This window comes from Marmota flaviventris, chromosome 3 (genome assembly GCF_047511675.1).
Source record: "Marmota flaviventris isolate mMarFla1 chromosome 3, mMarFla1.hap1, whole genome shotgun sequence".
Taxonomy (NCBI): domain Eukaryota; kingdom Metazoa; phylum Chordata; class Mammalia; order Rodentia; family Sciuridae; genus Marmota; species Marmota flaviventris.
In genome coordinates this window covers 9419346-9438484 of record NC_092500.1, presented here as the reverse complement: position 1 = coordinate 9438484, position 19139 = coordinate 9419346, and the positions used below count along the sequence as shown (strand labels likewise).

Sequence of the window (19139 nt, the reverse complement as noted above, 5' to 3'; positions counted from 1 at the left end):
CTAAGCACATACCCACCCTGCTGAGTTGTTTATCTACAAATAACAGGAGAGATCTGCTGAGCCAGGTGTCCCTGACTCAGTTAGGCCAGGTGGGGACCCATAGCAACCCCCTAGCAATCACCAATCAGCATGAGACAGGGAAAGTACCTGGGACGCCAGATGACCCTCCCAGGAGTTTATGGTGGTTGAGAATATGTTGGGAAACCATGTAGTTCAGCACAAACACCCCTCTTGGCTTAAACCAGTCAGTTCAAATGAATCCCCCTCTTGTACTAACCAATCACCCCTACCCAACTTGTTCCTGCCAGTGAATGTGCTAGTCATGTTTTAGACTTGTTTTATGATTTTCCTGCGGTGTATGATGATTTGCTAAGAGATGTATGTGAAGTCCCTGCCTTCCCCAAAGAATGTATAAAACTGCGGCAAACCCTGGGCTCGGGGCCTCTCAGCGTCACCAGTTGCTGTGTGCACAGAGGACCAAGCTAGCTCCCAATAAACACCTCTTTGCTGCTTACATCAATCTTGGTCTCTGGTGGTCTTTTGGGGGTCCTGAATTTGAGCATAACAGTAGAAGGATGGGTGAATGGGGGGGTGGGGTGGATGGATAGGGGGTGGATGGGTGGGGAGGTGGATGGGTTGATGGGTGAGCAGATGGGTGGATGGATAGGTAGAAGGATGGATGGATGGGTGGGTGAGTAGATGGATGGGGTGGATGGGGGGTGGGTGAGTAGATGGATGGGCGAATGGGGGTGGGGGTGGATGGGTGCAAGGAAGGCTGGATGGAAGGGCAAATGGATGGAAAGGTAAGTGATAGTGGGTGGATGGACAGGTGGGAAGGTGAGTGGGCAGGTAGCCAGGTGGGTGGGTGATGGATGGATGGATGGGTAAATGTAGACCTGGAGAGAGTTGAAGGCTAAATAGAGCAAAGGCAAATTCAACATGACCGACCCTCTGAGGGTGTTCTAATCAAGGACGATGCTTTCCTGAGCACGGAGGATCGGGTTGAAATATCTGATCTACAGCCAGCAACACCCTCACAGTGGGCCATTTCCCAGTCACAACGGGGTGTGGATGGAGCCGTCCAGCTGCTGTGACTGAGGGTGGTCGCTTGCCTTTCCTCCAACCACACCTCTCATTCATTCACTCAACAGGGTTTGTTGAGGGCCCACTGTGTGCCAGACATGCTCCAGGCTCTGGGGACAGAGTAGTGAACTAGTAAGTCCACCCGGAATTTTTTTTTTTTTTTAATTTTCTTGGTTGTGGGGAGAAGCACACATGTGGTGACCAGACGTGGACATTAGCCATGCAGATAATCAAGCAGGGTAGGAAAGCGGAGTGGGTCTGAGGCTGGGGGCCATGCCCTGGGCAGGGCAGCCTCTCAGAAGGGCTATTTGTGTGGAGGCCCAGCGGGAGGGCAGCCAGGAGCAGGCGGAGGAAGGAGGAATGGAGACTTCTCCACAGTCCCACAGGAACCTTGGCTGAACTGGGGCTGCGACCAGGATTACTGCAGATGTTGGGGTTCGGGGTTCCTGGGCTGACGCCTTAACTGTGGAAACACCAGATACAGTGTCCACAGAGGGTCTGGGCGGGTCCTCTGGGCCTGCTTCCGTGGCTTTGCCCGCCATGTCTCCTCCATCGTGGACAGCACGCTTGCCTGGGGCTCACGCCTACTGCGCTTCACAAGCAGGAAATGTTCATTATGTTATTTTATGGAGGTGGCAAATGCTGAGCCTCCAAAGGTGACAGCTCCATGCTCTGGTTGAGAGAAGGGACGGTGGGCTTTGGGCTGGGACAGGAAGGCTTGTCAGGGCAAGGTATTAGTATTTGAGGGCAGGTGCAAGGGGCAGAAAACCCAAAGTAAAGAGTAGCTCACACAGGAATGTCTTTCTTTCTGTAATAGCTCCTGAGCCGTGCAGTCCAGGTGGGAGCTGAGACTCCCCCCCTCCCTCCTCGGCATTTGGCTTTGACCTCATGGGTCAAGGTCACTGCTTATGCACCAGACATCACAACTGAATCACAGCTAACAGTGCAGATCTGAAGAACAGAAAGTCTTTTTCCCAGAAGAGGTTTCTAGAAGAATGCCATTTTAGCCTGATGATTGACCACCAGGCCCCTAGAAGACCCATAGACTTGGCATGGCTGCCGCCTGGGAACGCACACCGACAGGGAGAGAAGCAGACATAGATGCCTGGGAAGCTCCGTAGCCAGGGGTGGGCGGCCCAGCTGCAGGGTCCCAGGCTCACAGGTCTCCCGCCCTAGCCATCCCTGCCCAACTATCTCCTCCTCCCGACCACAGCCTTTTCTGCTGCCTGGGAACCCAGAACTCTGGTTGCTTAGGGCAGAGGAAAGGGTCCTGCAGACATGAGCGCAGGGCGGGAACCCCAGGATGGACTCTGGGGAGCATTCCAAAAGGAGAGCAAATGAATGAATCCATGGACCAACCAATGTCAGGGAGCCCCAATGTTATTCAGTAAACATCAGCCACGTGGCCTCTGAGAGTCCTCTTACACACTCCCCGTGACAGGGAGCTCACTACTTCCAGGAACAAGATGGCTTCAGTTTTAGATTGTCAGCTTCAAGGTAGACAGCACGTGGGACTGGAACACATTCAGCATCTTTCCGTGTGCTGTTCCTGACTTCAGGAGCAAGGGAAAGCACGGGGGCCTGGGCGCAGCTCAGGGGCAGCGTGGGGAGGCCCTGGCTTGCACCCCAGCAGCAAAAAATAATCAAACCAATGAAAAAGAGAAGGCCAGGAGCCGGGGGGGGCTGGCGCTTGGGGACAGCCAGTCTCCTCCCCTCACGTTTCTGGGGAGGTTGTGGCCAGGTGGCGCTGTGCCTTGCCACACCTTGCCGGGGAGAAGCTCAGTTGTGCTTCCTCCTCCAGCCTCCCCGACTGCGCCCTGCAGCCCATCTCCCGGGCAGGGTCAAGGTCAGGGTCAGGGTCTGAGCCTCGGGCCTCCCGAGCCACGGCGGGAGCGCGCGCCTGCCCGCCCAGCGCGCGCCCGGGCTGCAGCTGCGATCGCGAGCCTGGGGCGCAAGCTGCGGCCACCTCCTGCCAACGCCGAAATGTTGACTGTCGCACGCGATGCGACGCCAGCACAGACCGCCAGAGAAGTCGCTGGGTTTTCGTTTTGTGGTTATTTTTTTTTTTTACAACTTTAAATACGGAATATAAATAAATTTTACATTTAAAAAATAAAAGGAAAGCCCCCAAAAATATAATCACCGACTTTACAAACTGAAGGAAGCAGGCTGGGGGTGCGGTGGGAGGCAGGGGAGGGAGCGCACCCCCCCCAGGGCCTCCAGGTGCATCTCAAAGGGAGGGGACAGCGAGGACAGCAGAGCCCAGGCCTCTGTGTTACCATACCATGGGCTCACTCCTGTCTGACTACTCCAAGCCACAGCTTGGGTCAGAACAGGGCCAGTCCACACAGAGCCTGTGTGTGAATTAGAGACAGGATTCTTTTCCTCCGATGCTTGACCTACATCTTCCAGAAACTGTCATAATAAATAGACAAATCGGCTATATCTAGGGTGTGCAGAATGCTCCCTTGCATGCAGTGCCCTTGTGCAGTACACACCCTGAACAATCTTAAATGGCAGTCTTGGCTGGGTTGGAATAAGATGGGCAGGTCTCCTGCTGCCCTGGCCCCTGGCCTTCTGCGTTGGAGAAGAGTGATTGGGGTCATTTGGGGCCTCAATCAGGGGTCCAAGAACCCCTTGGTAGAACAGACTGAAGGGCCAGGACAAGAGGAACACCCAGGGTGGAGGTAGAGAGATGAAACAGAAGAAGTGAATTGGGTGGCACTGGGGGAGGGGCGACACGGGAAGAGCAGGGGACGCTCAGGTCGCTGTCTAGGCCCACCTGAGGAGTGAGCCTCATTTAACCTGCCAGAGGGCACTCAGTCACCTGCCCAGGAGTCCCCGTCTTTGAAGATTCATACATATAAAGAGAAAGGAAGCCACTGGGAGCAGAGGTGGCCCGGAGGGGAGAGGGCGGCAGTTCTCCAGTCTGTGCCCCTGACGAGTGGTCCTGGCCACAGGAGTTGGAGAGATCCAGGTCACCTACAGGTGTCTCCGGGAGCTGGCCCGGGGTCCAGGGACCGGGTCCTGAGGGCCACAGGCGAAGTTCCTCGGGCCAGTCCACAGCACTGGGCAGGGGTGGGCCACGCTTGGGGTGGGGTGGGAGACCCTGTCCCCTTCTGTCTCTCGCACTCCTGTCCCAGGTCCTTGGGGCCGGGGAGGGAGCAGCAGTGACTTGGCCCTGGTTTCCTTCTGGAGCTGCTGGGCAGGGCGCCGCTGGGAGGAGGGTGGACGGACATGTGGAGGGCGGGGGCAGCACCATTGGCCGTCCGCATCAGGCATCGAGACAGACGGACGAGGGGGACGACATTATCACTCCAAGGACCCCATGGGGGCAATACAGCAAATACCATGTTAAATAACCCTGCGGGCCAAGCAGAGGGACATGGGTCAGAGACAGCCAGGGTGCACCCTGCTCTTGGCAAGGCCAGAGGACCAGCATCAACCCCAATCCCAGCAGCCCTCAAGGCCGGGAAACGGGGGCCGGTGGGGGGGACTCGAGGTCTAGACTGTCCTCTCTCCGGAGGACAGCTGGAGCCTCCAAAGTCCTCCACCCTGCGCCCTGTGGACGAGCCACTGGTGACAGCACAGAGGAGGGCGAGCCTTCAGGGTGCTCTGGAGGGACAAGGCCTCCCCAGGTCCACCCGCCCGCCCCGGCCAGCGAGCAGGAACGCCCCGGGCCTGGCCTCACCTGCCCACACTCCTGCCGATGCCCCTAGGCCCCGAGGGTCTCCTTCAGCGCCGTCTTGTCATGTGTGTGCTTGAATTTCCGGTGCTTCCCCTTCGGGGGCCGGCGGACTCGCACTGTCCGAATGGTCACCCGAGTTTGGGGTGTCCTGGCTGCTCAAGAGAAGGGAAGAGCAATGAGCACGGCCATCGGGGGGTCTGCCCTCTCCACCAGGTGGTCCTCTGGGTGGAGGGAGGGACAGGAGACGCCATGGGGACAGGCATCCCGGGGTCCGGTCCCAGCCCCACTGGTCCCCAGCTGAAGAGGCCCGGGGACCATCATTGAGCCTCTCCCTGCCTCATCTCCATCTGTGAAATGGGGGCACGAGACGGGCCACCTCGAGCACCAGAGGGGGGAATAAGTGACAGTCCTGCAAAGCTCTCTGCACACTCCCCAAGGAGGGAGGGCTCAATGTGGCGCCCGCCCGCCCACCCGGGGCTGGGCCTGTCGTCACCAGCCCCTTATCCCGAGAGGCCGTGGGGGTGCTGGGCCAGAGTTCAGGCTGGGGCTCAGGCCCCAGGGTCCAGATCCAGCTGCGGCCTAGTGTGTGCTCAGCCTCTGGACCTCAGAGCCACGTCCTGGAGACAGCAGCCCTGCCGCCCAGGCTTATATTCATGCCACAGTCTTAACGTGAAGGAGATACAGCCCAGAGAACCCAGACCTCTAGTGTCCAAGAGGGTTCGCTACCTGACAAGGCAGCTGGTGGCCAGGGCAGACCTCTAGGAGGAGGCTTCTGAGCTGAGACCCAATCGAAGGGAAGGAGCTGGGCTCCTGAAGAGCCGGGGGAAGTGCTGGGACTCCAGCACTAGCATGAGCAAAGGCCCTGAGGCAGGAAGCTATCCAGCCACTTGAAGGTACCAGCCCTGCTAGGGTGAACAGTACCGGATACTGGCAAGGCCAGAGGACCAGCTAGGGCCTACCTCCTCATGTAGGGCCTTTCAGGCTGGGAGGAATCTAGATTGTTCGCCAGGACAATGGTGCCTGATCTGATTTCCACGATAAAGAGGCACGGGCTCCCAGCTGCTGCAGGGGAGGCAGGCTACACCTGCAGACTGGGAGCAGGCCCTGGGAGGGTGGGTACCTCGCTGCTCCTGGGAACCCGCGGGGCTCCGGGTCACAGGCCGCGCAGACACCACCGTCTCACACTTGCAGGCCAGGTGGTCCTCCAGGGTCACCGTGGCCTTCTTAAAGGTTGGCTTCTTCCGCACGATCTCGATCTTTCTCACCTGGAGGACAGAATCAGATCAGCCCTGGAGCCCGCGAATGCGGGTGCCAGGGAGTCGCACGGCCGGCTGTTCCCACCTGTCCCTGGAGCCCGCGAATGCGGGTGCCAGGGAGTCGCACGGCCGGCTGTTCCCACCTGTCCCTGGAGCCCAGCTTTCCTCGAAAGCCCAGAGAGGAACCTGCAGGACCCATGTTTTGGCCTGAACAATGGCAGGGACTTGCCCTCTGCCCCTGGGAGCTTTTCCATCAAAACAAGCCCTGTGGCCGGCCTCAGCCCCTGGTCCCCCAGAGAGGGAGAAAGGCATTTCCGGGCTGTCCTCAGTCCTGGGGCACCGGCCAAGGCCAGGGCTGGCAGAGGCAGGAGATGGTCGTCTGGAAGGAAGCGGGGTGGGGGTGGTGGGGGTGGGGGGTGGTTAGGGGAGGGAGGCGGGAAGGGGGAGGGCGGCAGGCAGGTGTGTGTCCAGAGCTGGAAGGGCTGAGGACGGGAGACACCGTGGCAGCTGTGGGTGGAGCATGACATTCCTAATCTCGGGCACTGGGCCCAGGCCAGGATGGCAGGGACTGGGCATAGGCCACGGGGTAGCCCAGGGGAAGGGGGTGTGGCCAGGCGGAGCCAGCACCAGGCCGTGGCGAACACCTGGCAGGTGCACTGGGGAGGCCTGACCAGGGGTGCAGAGCCTGTCCACACCCATCAGAAGGCTGGTGAGGCTCCTGGGCCCTGCCCTGCCCAGCCTGAGGCCAGAGCCCTCTGGGACAGTGGATTCTGCACACTGCTTGGGACCAGTGTCTGTCACCTGGGTGTTTTCTCGCCCTCCCTGTTAAAGACACAGCTTGGCGAAGGGATAAGAGAAGTAGTCAGAGCGCAGGACCCTTGCCCGAGCCTTTCTGAGACCCCTGAAAAGGGGAATCGTATCAAATGTTTGTGGAATGTCTCTGAGGGACATCATGAGATTTTATAAAGTAGGAGGCAGCGTCCATTTCTTCATGTCCCACGAGCAGCCCTGCTGGGGCTCAGGCCTGGGCACATGGGTCCTGACACTGCTCCGTGCCCCTCTGCGCCCCGGACGGGGAGGCGGCTGGACGGGACGCACCTGCACGGGCCGCAGCTGCACCTGCGCAGGCCGGCAGCGCACGTTGCGGCTGTTGCAACAGCCAGAGCAGCGCTGCACCTCCACGCACGGCGGCCACACCAGGAAGTTGGCGTTGGTGCGGTCCAGCAGGCGCCGTGAGATCTCAAACACCTCGGTGCGCGTCTTGCACTCGGCGATCATGGCTGGCTCTGCCCCCGCCAGGGGCCCTGCAGGGAGGGGAGCTGCATCAGGAGGCTCCTGCCTGAGCCCCTGCCCCGCTGGAGAGCGGGCAGCGCCCCCAGCTGCCCTCCTGGGACCTGGGTGCTTGTCCCACCTCCTTCAAGCCCAGGGGAGGCTGTGGCCCTGGCGATTGCCAGGTGAGGGTGGGGACTTGGTGGGTGGAGCTGCTCAGATCGCCCCTGGCTAGCGCTGGCCAATGCCGGGGCTACTGTGGTTTTTCACCGACAGAGAAACTGAAGCTCCGAGCACTAACCCACCCGATGCCACAGATGGCGGGTCGTGTGCCCGTGCCCAACTCTGCCAGCCCAGACACATCTACAGTGTTTTGGAGTCTGCAAGTGGGCAAAGGGCCTCAGGGTGAGTGCTGGCCTCGCCTGGGAAGGCTTCTCCAGGGCTGCTGACCTACTGTCTCCTTGTGGCCTCGGCTAAGGAGCAGGAGGCAGTCCTGGGCCCTACAGCTTCAGGCCACAGCCTGGAGCACCGTGGCAGAGATGTGCGGCCCACAGAGTGCAAGGGACAGCAGCTGGTTGGGACCCCGGCCCTACGCGTCCAAGAGTGACCTCACCTACTTTCGAACCCTCTCTGGGCCTCTGTTTCCAACTCTATTAAATGGGGACAATTGCATCTACCTCTAGGGTTGAAGTAAGGAAAAATGAGTGTTAAAGTGCCCAATTCAGGAACAGTGTGGGGACAGAGGGCCTGGTAACTCAACTCCAGGGTCACGCTCTCCCAGCCCCACTCAGCCCCGAGGACGGGGGCAGGGTGTGGAGACAACCCCTGGCACGCTGGCTGGCTGTGTGCCCTGGTTCTTCTTCCCTGGCTCCCACGCTGTGAGGGGACGCTGTGGGGACCCTCGGTCTTACCCAGGCTCCTCCTCCCACGAGAAGAGCTCTCTGGCTCGCCTCCGGGGTGAGTCCGGGTCATGTTGAGGTCCAGCTCAGCCCCATCGTCATCTGCAGGGAAGGGGACATGCTGTTGAGCACGGCTGCCACCCAGCACGGGCAGGAGCTCCGGACACCCGGCCGGCCCCCACTCCGTCGGGCAGGGCCCTCCGCCCTCTGTGAGCCCAGGGCCCGGGCTGGGATGAGGGGGGCCCGGCAGAGCCCTAGGCGGCCATGAGGCTGGCGTGGTGGAGGGTCCGCCTGCATCTCCAGGGGACTCCAGCCCCACTCCGGTCCTTCAGCCACATTTTTGGCCAGAACCCATGTCAATGGAGTTAAAAATAATCCTTCCCTCTGCTACTGTGAGCAGCCTGCAGGCTGCGGACCCGCGCCCTGGAGGCCAGCTCCCAGTGCCCCTCCGCCCAGCGTTCCCACAGGAAGTGCAGGATGCAGAAATTCCCAGAATCCCCGGGGGGCAGCCAGCCCTGAGCACAGCCCCTCTGGAGCCGGAGCGAGGGGCTGGAGAGGGTGGGGTGGGAGCTGGTGGCAGGGAAAGGGGGGCAGGGGGCGGGGTCCACTAGGGAGGAGCTGGGCCACGTGCCCTTGCCAGGTCGCGCCTCACCCCTCATCCTGCCCGCCCTTGTCCTCCCACCGTGGCCGCTATTCCTGTGGTCACTGACTACCTCGCCCCTCTCTCAGGGCTGGGCCGCTGCCATCTCTGCCAGCGGCACTCCTCAGAGACACTGTGCCCCTCTAGAGAGGGTGGTAGAGCCGGCTACTGGGAATGGCGGGTGGGGAAGAGTCGTGAGCTCAACCCTGAAGCTCGCTCATGAGCCAGCAAACCAACAAAGGGGTGCTGGGGACCAGTCCCGCCGCCTGCGACTCAGTCTCCCTGCCCACTGGCCCCGTCAGGACAAAGGCCCTGCTGACTGCACCCGCCGTCCAGGGTCCCAGGCTTGGAGGGGACAGTCCTGCAGGGAGCCTTGACTGGCCAGCTTCCCACCAGCCGTCTGTCTGTCCCTCTCCCTGCCTTCCTTTCCCTCTGCCATCTCTGGAATGTCCTGGTGGGGAGGAGGCGACTGGAAGATGTGCTTTGTGGAAATGTTAAGTTGATTAGGAAAAAAATAGCCACATGGCTGCCTCGGGACAGTCCTGCCATTGAAAACCTCTGTCCAAGATCCGACCCCACGGGGTGTGGAGGGGCTGGGGGGAGGCCTTGGAAAGCAACTGCACAAAGGCTAAATTTGGAAGTTGCCCCATTGTGTGGCCAGGGCTGGCCAGCCGGGCACGGGCGGGGCTGTGGGAGACTCGGGTGGGGGCCTGGGAACAATAGGTGGCCCAGCTGGGCCCCTCCAGCGGCCGCTGCCCCCCAGCCCCCCAGCCCCGGCGGATTGAAAGGGCCCGGGAATGCTTTTGAGAGGGCGCCAGGGGCCCAACGGGGCGAGGAGACAAAGGCAGGAAGTGCTGTTCCCCCGTAGATAGCGCCGGGCAGGGATCACAAAGTGACAGAGACGGGACCCCAGGGGGAAGGGGACCCGGGGGTGCAGGGGGGGTGCCGGCCAGGGCTCCAGGGACCAGGCCAGAGGTTAGAATAGAATGGAATTCGCTCTGAAGACCGCGTTATAAATACACCCGCCCCGCCCCGCGCCACGTGCGTGCGCGCCAGGGAGCACGTGCCCGGCCCGGCGCGCTCTCGGCACGGGCAGGGCGGGCACGCGCGGGGCTGCCGCTGGCTGTCCTGGGCCAGGTGTCCCCGGGAGACCTTGAAGGCCTGGACCCGGGCCAGGGGGCAGGGCGATGGCTCCCCGGCACCGCCCTCCCGGCGGGTCCACACCTGGAGACACTCAGCACCGCCCCGGGCTCCCCAGCCACATGTGGGCGCTTCTCTGCCACACCCCACATCCAGGTACCAACCTGTGTGCCCTCGGTCTGCCGAGGCGGGTGTGGCGGGGCCCTCCCTGGAAGGCAGGAGGGCTGCAGGGGCCCCAGGTCTCTGGGTACCTCCCAGCTCCCCCACAGAGGCCGGGGCATGACAGAGGCCAGGACATGACAGAGGCCAGGGGCCAGGGCACGGGAGGAGGATGCGATTTACCTACGGAGTCACTGTGCAGCAGGCGCTGGAGGTCCTCGAAGGAGCGGATGGAGCGGTCACTCAGCATCTCATAGAGTTCCTCAGGAATGGGGTCCCCCTGCCAGGCAGACACGGGGACTGAGCAGCCTGGTAGGGGTGTTCCCCACTCTCCAGCACTGGCCTCCCCTGTGGAAGGTTCTGGCAGGGTCCCATCATGAAAAAGTGAACAGTGAAGCTGGGCCAGACAGGACCCAGGGGGACAACCAGGAACACCAAGGCCTTGGAACTGGAACCTCTGAAATGCAGCTCAGATGTGACACCCCAGCCCCACTCCCCACCAGGAGCCCCAGCCCACTTCCAGCTGCCTGTTCAACTTCTCCCCTCAGACCACAGGTTCCAGGAAGGCTCTGGCAATCAGAATTCTCTCTGCTTCTCTCTCCACACCTGACCGCTGAGGACAGCCGGCACAGGTCACAGGTGACCTAATGACCCCATTTTACAGATGCGAAGACAGAGGCTCCACGGGGATCATCCTCTGCCCGTCATCCTATTATCAGCAGGAACCGTACCCAAACCCAAGTCCTCGGGACAGCAGAGCCTGTCCTCCAGCCTCTGGGTACGAGAGGCGTTTAATAAATGCTTGTAGCGCTGGATGGTCTCAGGAGGCCACCTGTTCAGGTCTCGTGTGAAAGAGGAGAGAGGGAATCCTCAGACTGGGGGGGTGGGGGGAGACCTGCAGCTGCCCCAGGCCCCACCAATGTCTATTTTTAGGCCGCCCCTGGCCTGTCACCAAACACACTTGAAACTTAACAAGCACTTTAGCAGGGCCTCAGTCCTGCGGAGCCCAGCTTCCTCCAGGGAAACCACAGATCCCCCAACAACACAAGAGGTCACCGCCACATCCCCGTGGTCCCAGGAGACCCGAGGGCCCAATGCCAAAGAGGTGAGGAGCAGAAAAGTCTGAAAGGCAGAGTCTGCTCCACCCACCAGTCAAGGGGAGCAGAAAATGTGATCACCGCGTGTGCGTGTGCGTGTGCATGTGTGAGTGACCTGGCCACACGTGCATGTAGGACCGTGTGGCCTGGGGAAAAGCCCTGAGAGAGGGCAGCAGACTGGCCGTATGTTCAGCCTCAGTCTTCTGGGCTGAGCAGGGAGGAAGCCCTGCCCCGCTGGGGTGAGATCTGAAGGTGGGCACGGGGCAGGAGGGGGCAGAGAGGCTGCCCCTGTACCGCCTGAATGGGAAGGGGGTCATCTCAGCCCCCAGGCACCCCGCCTGGAAAGCTGTGTTTTCTCCACGTTTGTGGGGACCCAGGGGTGGTGACATGCACCCACAGGATTGCTCAAGCCCAAGAGTTCAAGACCAGCCTGGCACCAGGCCAAGATCTGGTCTCAAGGAAAAACAAGCTTTAGGGGCCTTGACACTTGTGGTGGTGTCAGGGACACCCCTCCAGGGCACAGCGGTGTCCTGCTCTGGCCCCCATGTTGACTGGAAGCTAGGAGACTTGGATGGGGAGTGTGATCCCTGCAAATGTCCCTGCAGCCCAACCGCAAGAGTGAGTCTACACTGCAGTGTTTTCCAAATGTCCACAAAGTATCCAACCCACTAGCAGAGGCAGGTGGGTGGTCTCCAGGGAAGGAAGCTCCTCTGAGTTTGGTCAAACCCCAAACTGACAGTCTGGACCGCTGGATTACATGCCCCATGCTGCTATCTACTGCTGTGGGACCTCGGACTGGTCACTGCCCCTTTCTGGTCCTAGTTCTCATCTGTGGATCAAAGCAGTTGAAAAATATTCGACTTGATTCTAATGCTGCCTCGAGGCAACAGGAGGAGCAGAAGAAAGCCAAAGTGGGGGTACCCTGCCAGGCCTCCCAGGCTCCCTCGGTGTGGAGAACGAGAAGTATTTGTCGAGTAATCATTCAATAACCTTCCAGGAAGGGGCCCAAAGGCTTATACTCCAGCCAAGGTCTCCTTGCCCACTGGAGAGCTGGCCATAGCTGGTAGCCTGGCAGAGCAGGCAGACCCCCCCAGCAGGCCTAGGGGATGGATGCCCCCAGCCCAGACCTCTAAGGCTGGGGCGGGGACAGCACAAGACAGACTGCAGAGGCAGGAGTACCGTGCATACAGCAGGCACTCAATAAATACTGGTATAATGCACCAAGGACTCTCTCCCCCCCTCCCTGGGGTCCTCTCCAATATGATTTTCCCGCCTCCTCCTCCAGAGGGCCACTGGGATCCTCTTCCCCAACCCCAAACAAGTCCCCCCTCCAGGCGTGAGGCCTTTCCTACTTGTGCTTCTGCTAATCTGGCCACTAGACACCCAGGGTTCCCAATGAAGCCCCGGTGTGGCAGCAGTGACACAGCTAACAGTTGTCACCTGCTGACCGTGAACCATAAGCTCCCCATGAGCAAGATGCTGATCAAGCCACCAGTCCCAAGAGGCCAGCAGCACTTCTACCCCATCTTCCAGATGGGAAAACAGAGGCAGGCCCCAGTCTACGGACAGTGAAGCACAGCCGGGTCCTCCCCAGGCCCAGCACGCCCACCCTCTCCCAGCCCACCAGGGGAGTCCAGGTGTCCCTGCTCTCTGTTGATGCCCCAGGGCCTCAGCATGGCTGAGGTCCCCATTGGCTCTTTACCCCTGTGGCACAACAGTGGTATTTCCATCGCAGTGACTGGACTCCCGGGGGACACTGGCACAGCTGAAGGCGTTCTGTGGTCCCGAGCAGGGGAGGGCTGCTGGTGTCTAGTAGGGCTAGGCCGGGAGGCTGCCCAGCACCCCACCGTGCACAGGACGTCCCCACACATACAGCAGTACTGACCCCAAGTGTGCAGAGGCTGAAAGACCCCACAGCAGAGGGGAGAGGGACTTCCCAAGCCAGGGCATCCTGGATCCAGGGAGCAGGTCTTTTAACTCTCAAAAACCTCAATTAGCGGGGCGCAGTGGCACAAGCAGGGCACGGTGGCACACGCTTGTAATCCCAGAGACTCAGGAGGCTGAGGCAGGAGGCTCTGAAGTTCAGGGCCTGCCTGGGAAACTGAGACCCTGTCTCAAAATTAAAAAATAATGACAACATCAACAAGGGCTGGGGATGTAGATCAGTGGTAGAGCAACGGTGGGTTCAGTCCCCAGCACAGCTCCCCTCAAAACCAGCCCCAACAACAGCAAAAACCTTGGCTTCTTCGTCTTAGACGGACTAAGGAAATCTCGCCCGGGCCGTAACTGCAGAGCAGCCAGCAAATAGCCAGTACTTAATGAGGGTCATTGTCAGAATGGCTCCTTCGAGGGCAGCTGCAAGAGGCACATGTGCCCTGGGCCAGCAGCACAGGACAGTTTCAAGAGGACAATGAGTGGGTGGAGAGCTGCCCGTGGGAGAGCGACTGCATGATCCCCTGCGTTGGGCCACAGGAAATGGCACCGCAGCCCCACACTGACACCACCTGGTGCTGTGGGGGCTGGCAGGTCCCTTCCGGGACTGAGGGTGGATGAGGGGTAGGGACAGTCAGCCTGTGGTCAGCTCCAGGATGTGCTGCCCTGACTTCAGGGACACCTGTCTGGAGTCAGGCCACTCTGGGTGTGGGAGGACGAGCTGCCCGGAGCCTAGCTTTCCTGGCCCCAGGTTCTGGAGGCCCCCAGGTGGGTGCCGCCCCACCCCCTAGACAGGAGAAGAGGCCTGGCCCCTGCAGAAGCTGCCCCAGATCTCAGGCCTGAGGCTCTGGCAGGGCGAGGGTGTGGCCAGGACGTGGCTGGGGCAAAGCCAGCCCCAGGAGCCAAGGCAAACAGCCTCCTCCCCGCCCTGCCCCCAAAGCCAGCTGCCAGAGGTAGGAGGGCACCCAAGAGCTGAGGCCAGGTGAGTTACCTGCTCCCAGCAGACTGGCAGATCAAAAGGGCTCGAACCCCACCCTCCGCCTGGGCGCACGCAGACACACTCTCCGGCAGGCCCTGGGCCCGGCAACCAGGGGCGCTGACCTTGGCCAGCTGAGGCAGAGGCCCACTAGGCTCCGCGTGCCCGCTGACCGGGAGCCCCAGCCTGATCTAGATGGGATGTGGAGCCAGGCCCTGTGGGGAACCCTGGCCAGGCAGACCACAGACGCCCTCTCCACCAGCGTCTCCCTCCCTCACTTCACTTCCTGTGGCTCCCGGGACCCTCCTGCTCGGCCTCCCGGCCTCTTGCTGCAGCAAGAGAAAATGTCAAAGCAGGAAGAGAAGAGAGAGGGCCTGTCCAGCGATGGGCAACCATCACCGCCATCACTGCTGCCACCCCGAGAGCAATTTCGCTGCTCCCTGGGAGCTGAGTGAACCCAACCTTCTTGTTGCTCTTTTTTTTTAAGCTGGTGGAAACTGAGGCCCCGCTAGAGACACATAGAACACCTGATGGTCCTTCCCCTCTGTCCTTTCCTATCCTGACAAGACAGAAGAGAAACAGACACCTGTTTCTCAGGGTAGGGTGGGAGGTGGTCTTGAAAGCCCGATGACTTTTCCTCCCGGCCTGGCCAGAGAACAGTGTGCCATGAGGGCCACCCTGGGGGGCGAGGGTGGAAGGAGGGGTGTTTCTAAAGCTGGCCTGGACCCCGCCCCGCCCTACCATTCACTGTCCTTTCCACTTATTTCCCAGTTGTCCACCAAGTCCCAGGGACCGTGTGGTCAAGACAAAAGCCCCAGAGTGTAGTTTGCACTCCGGTGGGAAAACCGAAAACAAACAGCTGAATACCCAGAAAAACGAAAATAGTCGTCATAGAAGGAGCATCTGGAAGAGAGGAGGGGAAGATTTTGCCAAGGACTTCTAGAAAACACCTCAACCCCCCCCCACCCACTTCCTGGCTCTTGCACCTGAGCCTCCAAATCCTGTCTGACCTGGATTGCACACCTCCAGGTCTTTGGGGGGGGGGGGTTGCAGCAAGCTGGTTTCCGCCCCCTAAGGCTGGCAAAGGGGGAGGCAGCCAGGGGGTGAGAGGAGGGCCCCCCCACCCCTTCCCAGCAGAAGGGTGCTGAGGCTGCTGAGGCGCAGGCATCACATGACAGGGGCAGTCTACCTTGCCGGAAGCCAGCTCAGCTGATGGAGAGGGGACCTCAGAGGCTTCTGCAGACTCCGGGCCCCCATCCCCCTTCCCAGCTGCAGAAGCATCCCTCCGACATGCCCTAGGACAGGGCCACCTCCCGCAGCCAGCCCTCCCTGAGCCTCCCTACACTGGCCAACCACTCTGAACTGGTCCCGAAGTGAATAGGTCCCCTTCCCATCCAGGTCTCCTCCGCAGCGGCAGGAGAGCTTTCACAAACTGCAAAACACACACAATTGTGGGTCCTGTATTCCTGTGTTCGAGGACACTGACTAAAGTCAGGAAGGGACGTGTCTGAGCCTCTGCCCCAGGCACATACTCAAGGAGTTGAAGAGGTGGTGCTGGAGGAAGCTGGAAATGGCCAGGGGAGGCCAGACTCTGGTAGCCAGACACTGCAGACCAGCCGGAATCTGCAGGGCAACAGCCCAGGATAGGAACCCATTGGTGGTGGCCCCGGGGCCCTCCTATCTTGGAGGTTCCCATCAGGCTTATATGAAAAGAGAAATGCACTAGACATCCCTGCTGGCTTCAGTCACATCAGCGCCATTTACGGTCACATGGGGGTGGCTGAGAAAAGCACAGAGGGGTAAGGTTTGAGGGGCGCCAAACTGAACTGACCAGGCAAAAAAAGGTGGGGGTTGCTATGGAGTCCAGATCCAATGGAGGCTTCCGTCGCCCTCCGAGGACCCCAGGAAGGAAATGGGGTCATTGCAGAGGCGGTGAGGTGCCAGGGCCCGTGGTGGACCCACCTGTTGCGCGGGGGCGGGCACCTGGCACTGGGTGTACGGAGCCGTGCGTTCCTGTGTACGTGCGTGGGTGTGCGCGCACGTGTACTCAAGCCGCGTGTGCAGGGGCCGTGCGTGCGTTTGTGTGCGGTGCGCGCGCGTGTGTGTCCCGAGTGTGCACGGGCGTGGCAGCGGCGGGCGCGCGACCTGGCCGCGGTAGTGCGTGCCCGCCGCCGGAGCGCAGCATCGCCTCCGGCCAGGAGTGTGCATGCGTGGGGTGAGTGAGCGAGTCGGGGGGCCGGGCGGGGTGGGCTGCGGAGAGCAGCCGCGGGGCGCCACCGTTCCCAGGACGCCCTGGCACCGGGCCAGCCCCCCGGTCCCGCGGCGAGGCGGCAGCTGGGGCCGGCCGGCGCCCCCATCCCCAACAGCTGGCCGCGGCCCGGGGGGCTGCGGGAGAGGCGAGGAGGGGACGTCGCGAGAGGCCTGCGGGCTGCCGGGCCGAGCCCCGCGTCCTCCCTCCCGGGTGCGGGCCGCGGGGGGCGGCCGCGGAAGGGCGGGGCCCCAGGTCAGGCGGCCGGCGGCCCTCGAGGAGCCCCGAGAACAAAAGGAGACGGTGACGGCTCCTTCGTGGTCAAAACAACCTGCGCTGGCGGCGGCCCAAGGCCGGGCCGCGGCCTGGAGCCCTCCGCCTTAACCCCTTCGCCGCCGCCGCCTCTAGGCTGCGCCCCGCTGGAGGCCGAAGGGGCTGGCGCTCCCCGGGAGCCGGCGGGGTGCGAGCTGAGGACCGCGGCGGGGCGGGGGCGGGACGGGACCCAGGCTCGCCGCCTCCCGAGTGCCCTCCTCCCCTCCACCTCGCGCCTCCTCCGGCCCCGCCCCCTTTCCCACCTGGATTCCGGCTGGACTTGCCAACTCACTGCTACGTGCGCCTGGCAGGGTGGGGGCACCGATCGAGACCCGGTCGCTCCCGCAGCCGTTTCTACACCCCGTCTCCCTTGCAGCTCGGCTTCTGCAGGCGGCGCGTTCCGCACCCTACATGCGGGGGAGAGAGGTGCTTCCTCTCGAAGGGCGCGGGCGCAGGTATGGCGGGGCCTCAGGCACACACCGCCCCGGGGGCTGGATTCCTTACGAGCCCCCAATCTTCTTCCTACGCTACGCGCCCAAGTGCCCCAAACCTACCCTTGCCTGTCTGTCTCCCTGCCTCTCTCCCTATGCCAAGACACAACTGCTCCTGGACAGTTCGAGTGCCAGGCATGCCCTGCGCGGCCCGAAGTGCCCACCCCAACCCAGAGCGTTAGCCAGGGTGGGACCCGAACCCCCGCAAAAGGTCGGCGTGGATGTCACGGGTGTGTAAGCTCGTACCTCCAGGAAGGCTGGGTCCTGGACAGAACCTAAGGCCAGGCTGGAGCGAGCCAACGTGGGCTCGGAAGAACGCCCTGCCTTCTGCACCTCTGGCACACCCCACCCCCTCTTCTCCAGCTGGAAAAGGTCTTTCACTCAGGTTCTGGGGAGGGGGCAGGGCCACACACACCCTCCCTAGAGGCTAACAGACTCAGGGACGTAGATTCCCCCCCATGGAAAGAAAGCCACTGCTGCTCCCTTCCCTTAGAGCCTAGCCCCTCCGGACCTCGCCTTCCAGTCCTCGGGGTCACCCAGCGCCCGGCGCCAGGCTCTTGAGCTGGAAGGGTCCAAAGTTCACTGCAGGGAGAGGAGGGGGCAGCCAGGCGTGGGGGTGGGGACGATGAATGCTGAGAACCAGCCCCAGCCGCCGTCGCAACTCACCTCGGCGCTGACCAGACGCAGGTAGCAGCAGAGAGACAGGAAGAGCGCCCAGCAGCGATTCATGCCGACTCCGGGCCCGGCCCCGCGGGGCCCCGGACGCGTAGACGGAGCGCGCCGCCCCCGCGGCCAGGGCGGGGGGCTGGGCAGGAGGGTGGGTTCGGCTCGGGTCCGCCGCGATCAGGCGCTCAGGCCGCTGCAGCCGCCGCCGCGGCTCACCCGCATGGCCCCCGGGCGCCGCCGCCCCCGGCCCCGGCTCCGTCGCTGGGGGGCTGGGGAGGACCTGGGCACGGGACCAGGGTCCGAGGCCGCTACCTGGGCGGATCCCGAGCCCGCGCGAGCATCCACGGCCAGGGGGCTGCGTCGCGAACCAGCCAAGGCGTCTAGCCGTGTGGGGGCGCGCAGGGGACTCCAACCTCCGAGAGGAAAAGGAACGCGGCAGTCGGTGGCTCGTCTTCCCTCGCCGGCTAAAGGCGTTTTCCTCTGCCCGCTGGCTTAGTTTTTCTGCAACATTTTCTGGAAAGGTCCCCCAAATCAGAAAGCGCAGGGCTGGGCACCTCAAAGCGCGAGTCTTCCAAAAAAAACTTTTTCCAAAGTTGGCTCTGCTGCGGCGGCTCGAGCACCCGGGCAGGGAGAGGTGCAAACTCCCGCCCGGGCCGGGTGGGGGGGGCGGGAGCGTGTGCGCCCTGGCGCGGGGCCCGGGCGGCGGGCACGGCTGCTCCGCGCGCGCGGCGTTCCCGCTGCGCGCTCTGCCGGGCCGGGCCGACAGGTGGACGCGGCGCGAGTCGGTGGGTCGGTCCGCCCGCCGGCTTGCAGCTCTGGGCGTCCTCTGCGGGTTGCGAGCTGCGGCTGCTCCGGCTTTCTCTTTGCAACGAGGCTGGAGGGTGGGATTTTTTTTTTTTTCCTTTTTGCGCGTGTGTGTATGTGTGTATGTGCGCAAAATATCTCCCAGGGATGAAAGATGGGCGCTGGCGGCCGGAGGGGAACCCTCAGGGAGGCAGCGGGGGAGGCCGCGGGCGCGCGGGGAGGCAGGCGGGCCGCTCCCGGCTGCAGGAGGAGAAGTTGCCACCCTTTCAGCTGTTCCGGCTTTTATAAAGGAGAAGGGAGAGTGGAGAGGTGGGTGGAGACAGCCTTTCCTCTTCTGGCCGGGAGTCAGCGCCAGGAGGGGGCTGGAGCTTGGGGAGGGCCTGGGGTGAAGGCGGGGCTCCTAGGGGTCTCTGATAACCGGGTAGCCCCCCTGCCCATGAATCTGGTCGTGGGGAAAGAAGATCTAGGGGCGACGATCC

The 19139-nt window shown here is 62.1% G+C and overlaps 1 protein-coding gene across 1 annotated transcript; it reads right to left on the bottom strand.

Moving 5' to 3' along the window:
• Window positions 1-3004: 3004 nt before the first annotated feature.
• Pdgfb (platelet derived growth factor subunit B) lies at window positions 3005-18907 on the bottom strand. Its single transcript, XM_027928979.2, has 7 exons — window positions 17857-18907; window positions 10318-10414; window positions 8208-8297; window positions 7126-7331; window positions 5892-6036; window positions 4775-4923; window positions 3005-4447 (listed from the first exon to the last, which is right to left on the bottom strand). Exons 1-6 carry the CDS (start codon window positions 17917-17919, stop codon window positions 4799-4801), a joined length of 726 nt encoding a protein of 241 aa, XP_027784780.2. The 5' UTR covers window positions 17920-18907; the 3' UTR covers window positions 3005-4447; window positions 4775-4798.
• Window positions 18908-19139: the final 232 nt, after the last annotated feature.

What these genes read in the sequence shown, in the direction of transcription:
- Pdgfb (XM_027928979.2), bottom strand. Translation starts at nt 17,919, where the DNA reads ATGAATCGCTGCTGGGCGCTCTTCCTGTCTCTCTGCTGCTACCTGCGT. An exon ending in GCTGCACAGTGACTCCGTAG is followed by an intron (nt 8,298 to 10,317) that starts GTAAATCGCATC and finishes CCTTCCCTGCAG; the next exon opens with ATGACGATGGGGCTGAGCTG. An exon ending in TGCAGCTGCGGCCCGTGCAG is followed by an intron (nt 6,037 to 7,125) that starts GTGCGTCCCGTC and finishes TCTGTCCTCCAG; the next exon opens with GTGAGAAAGATCGAGATCGT.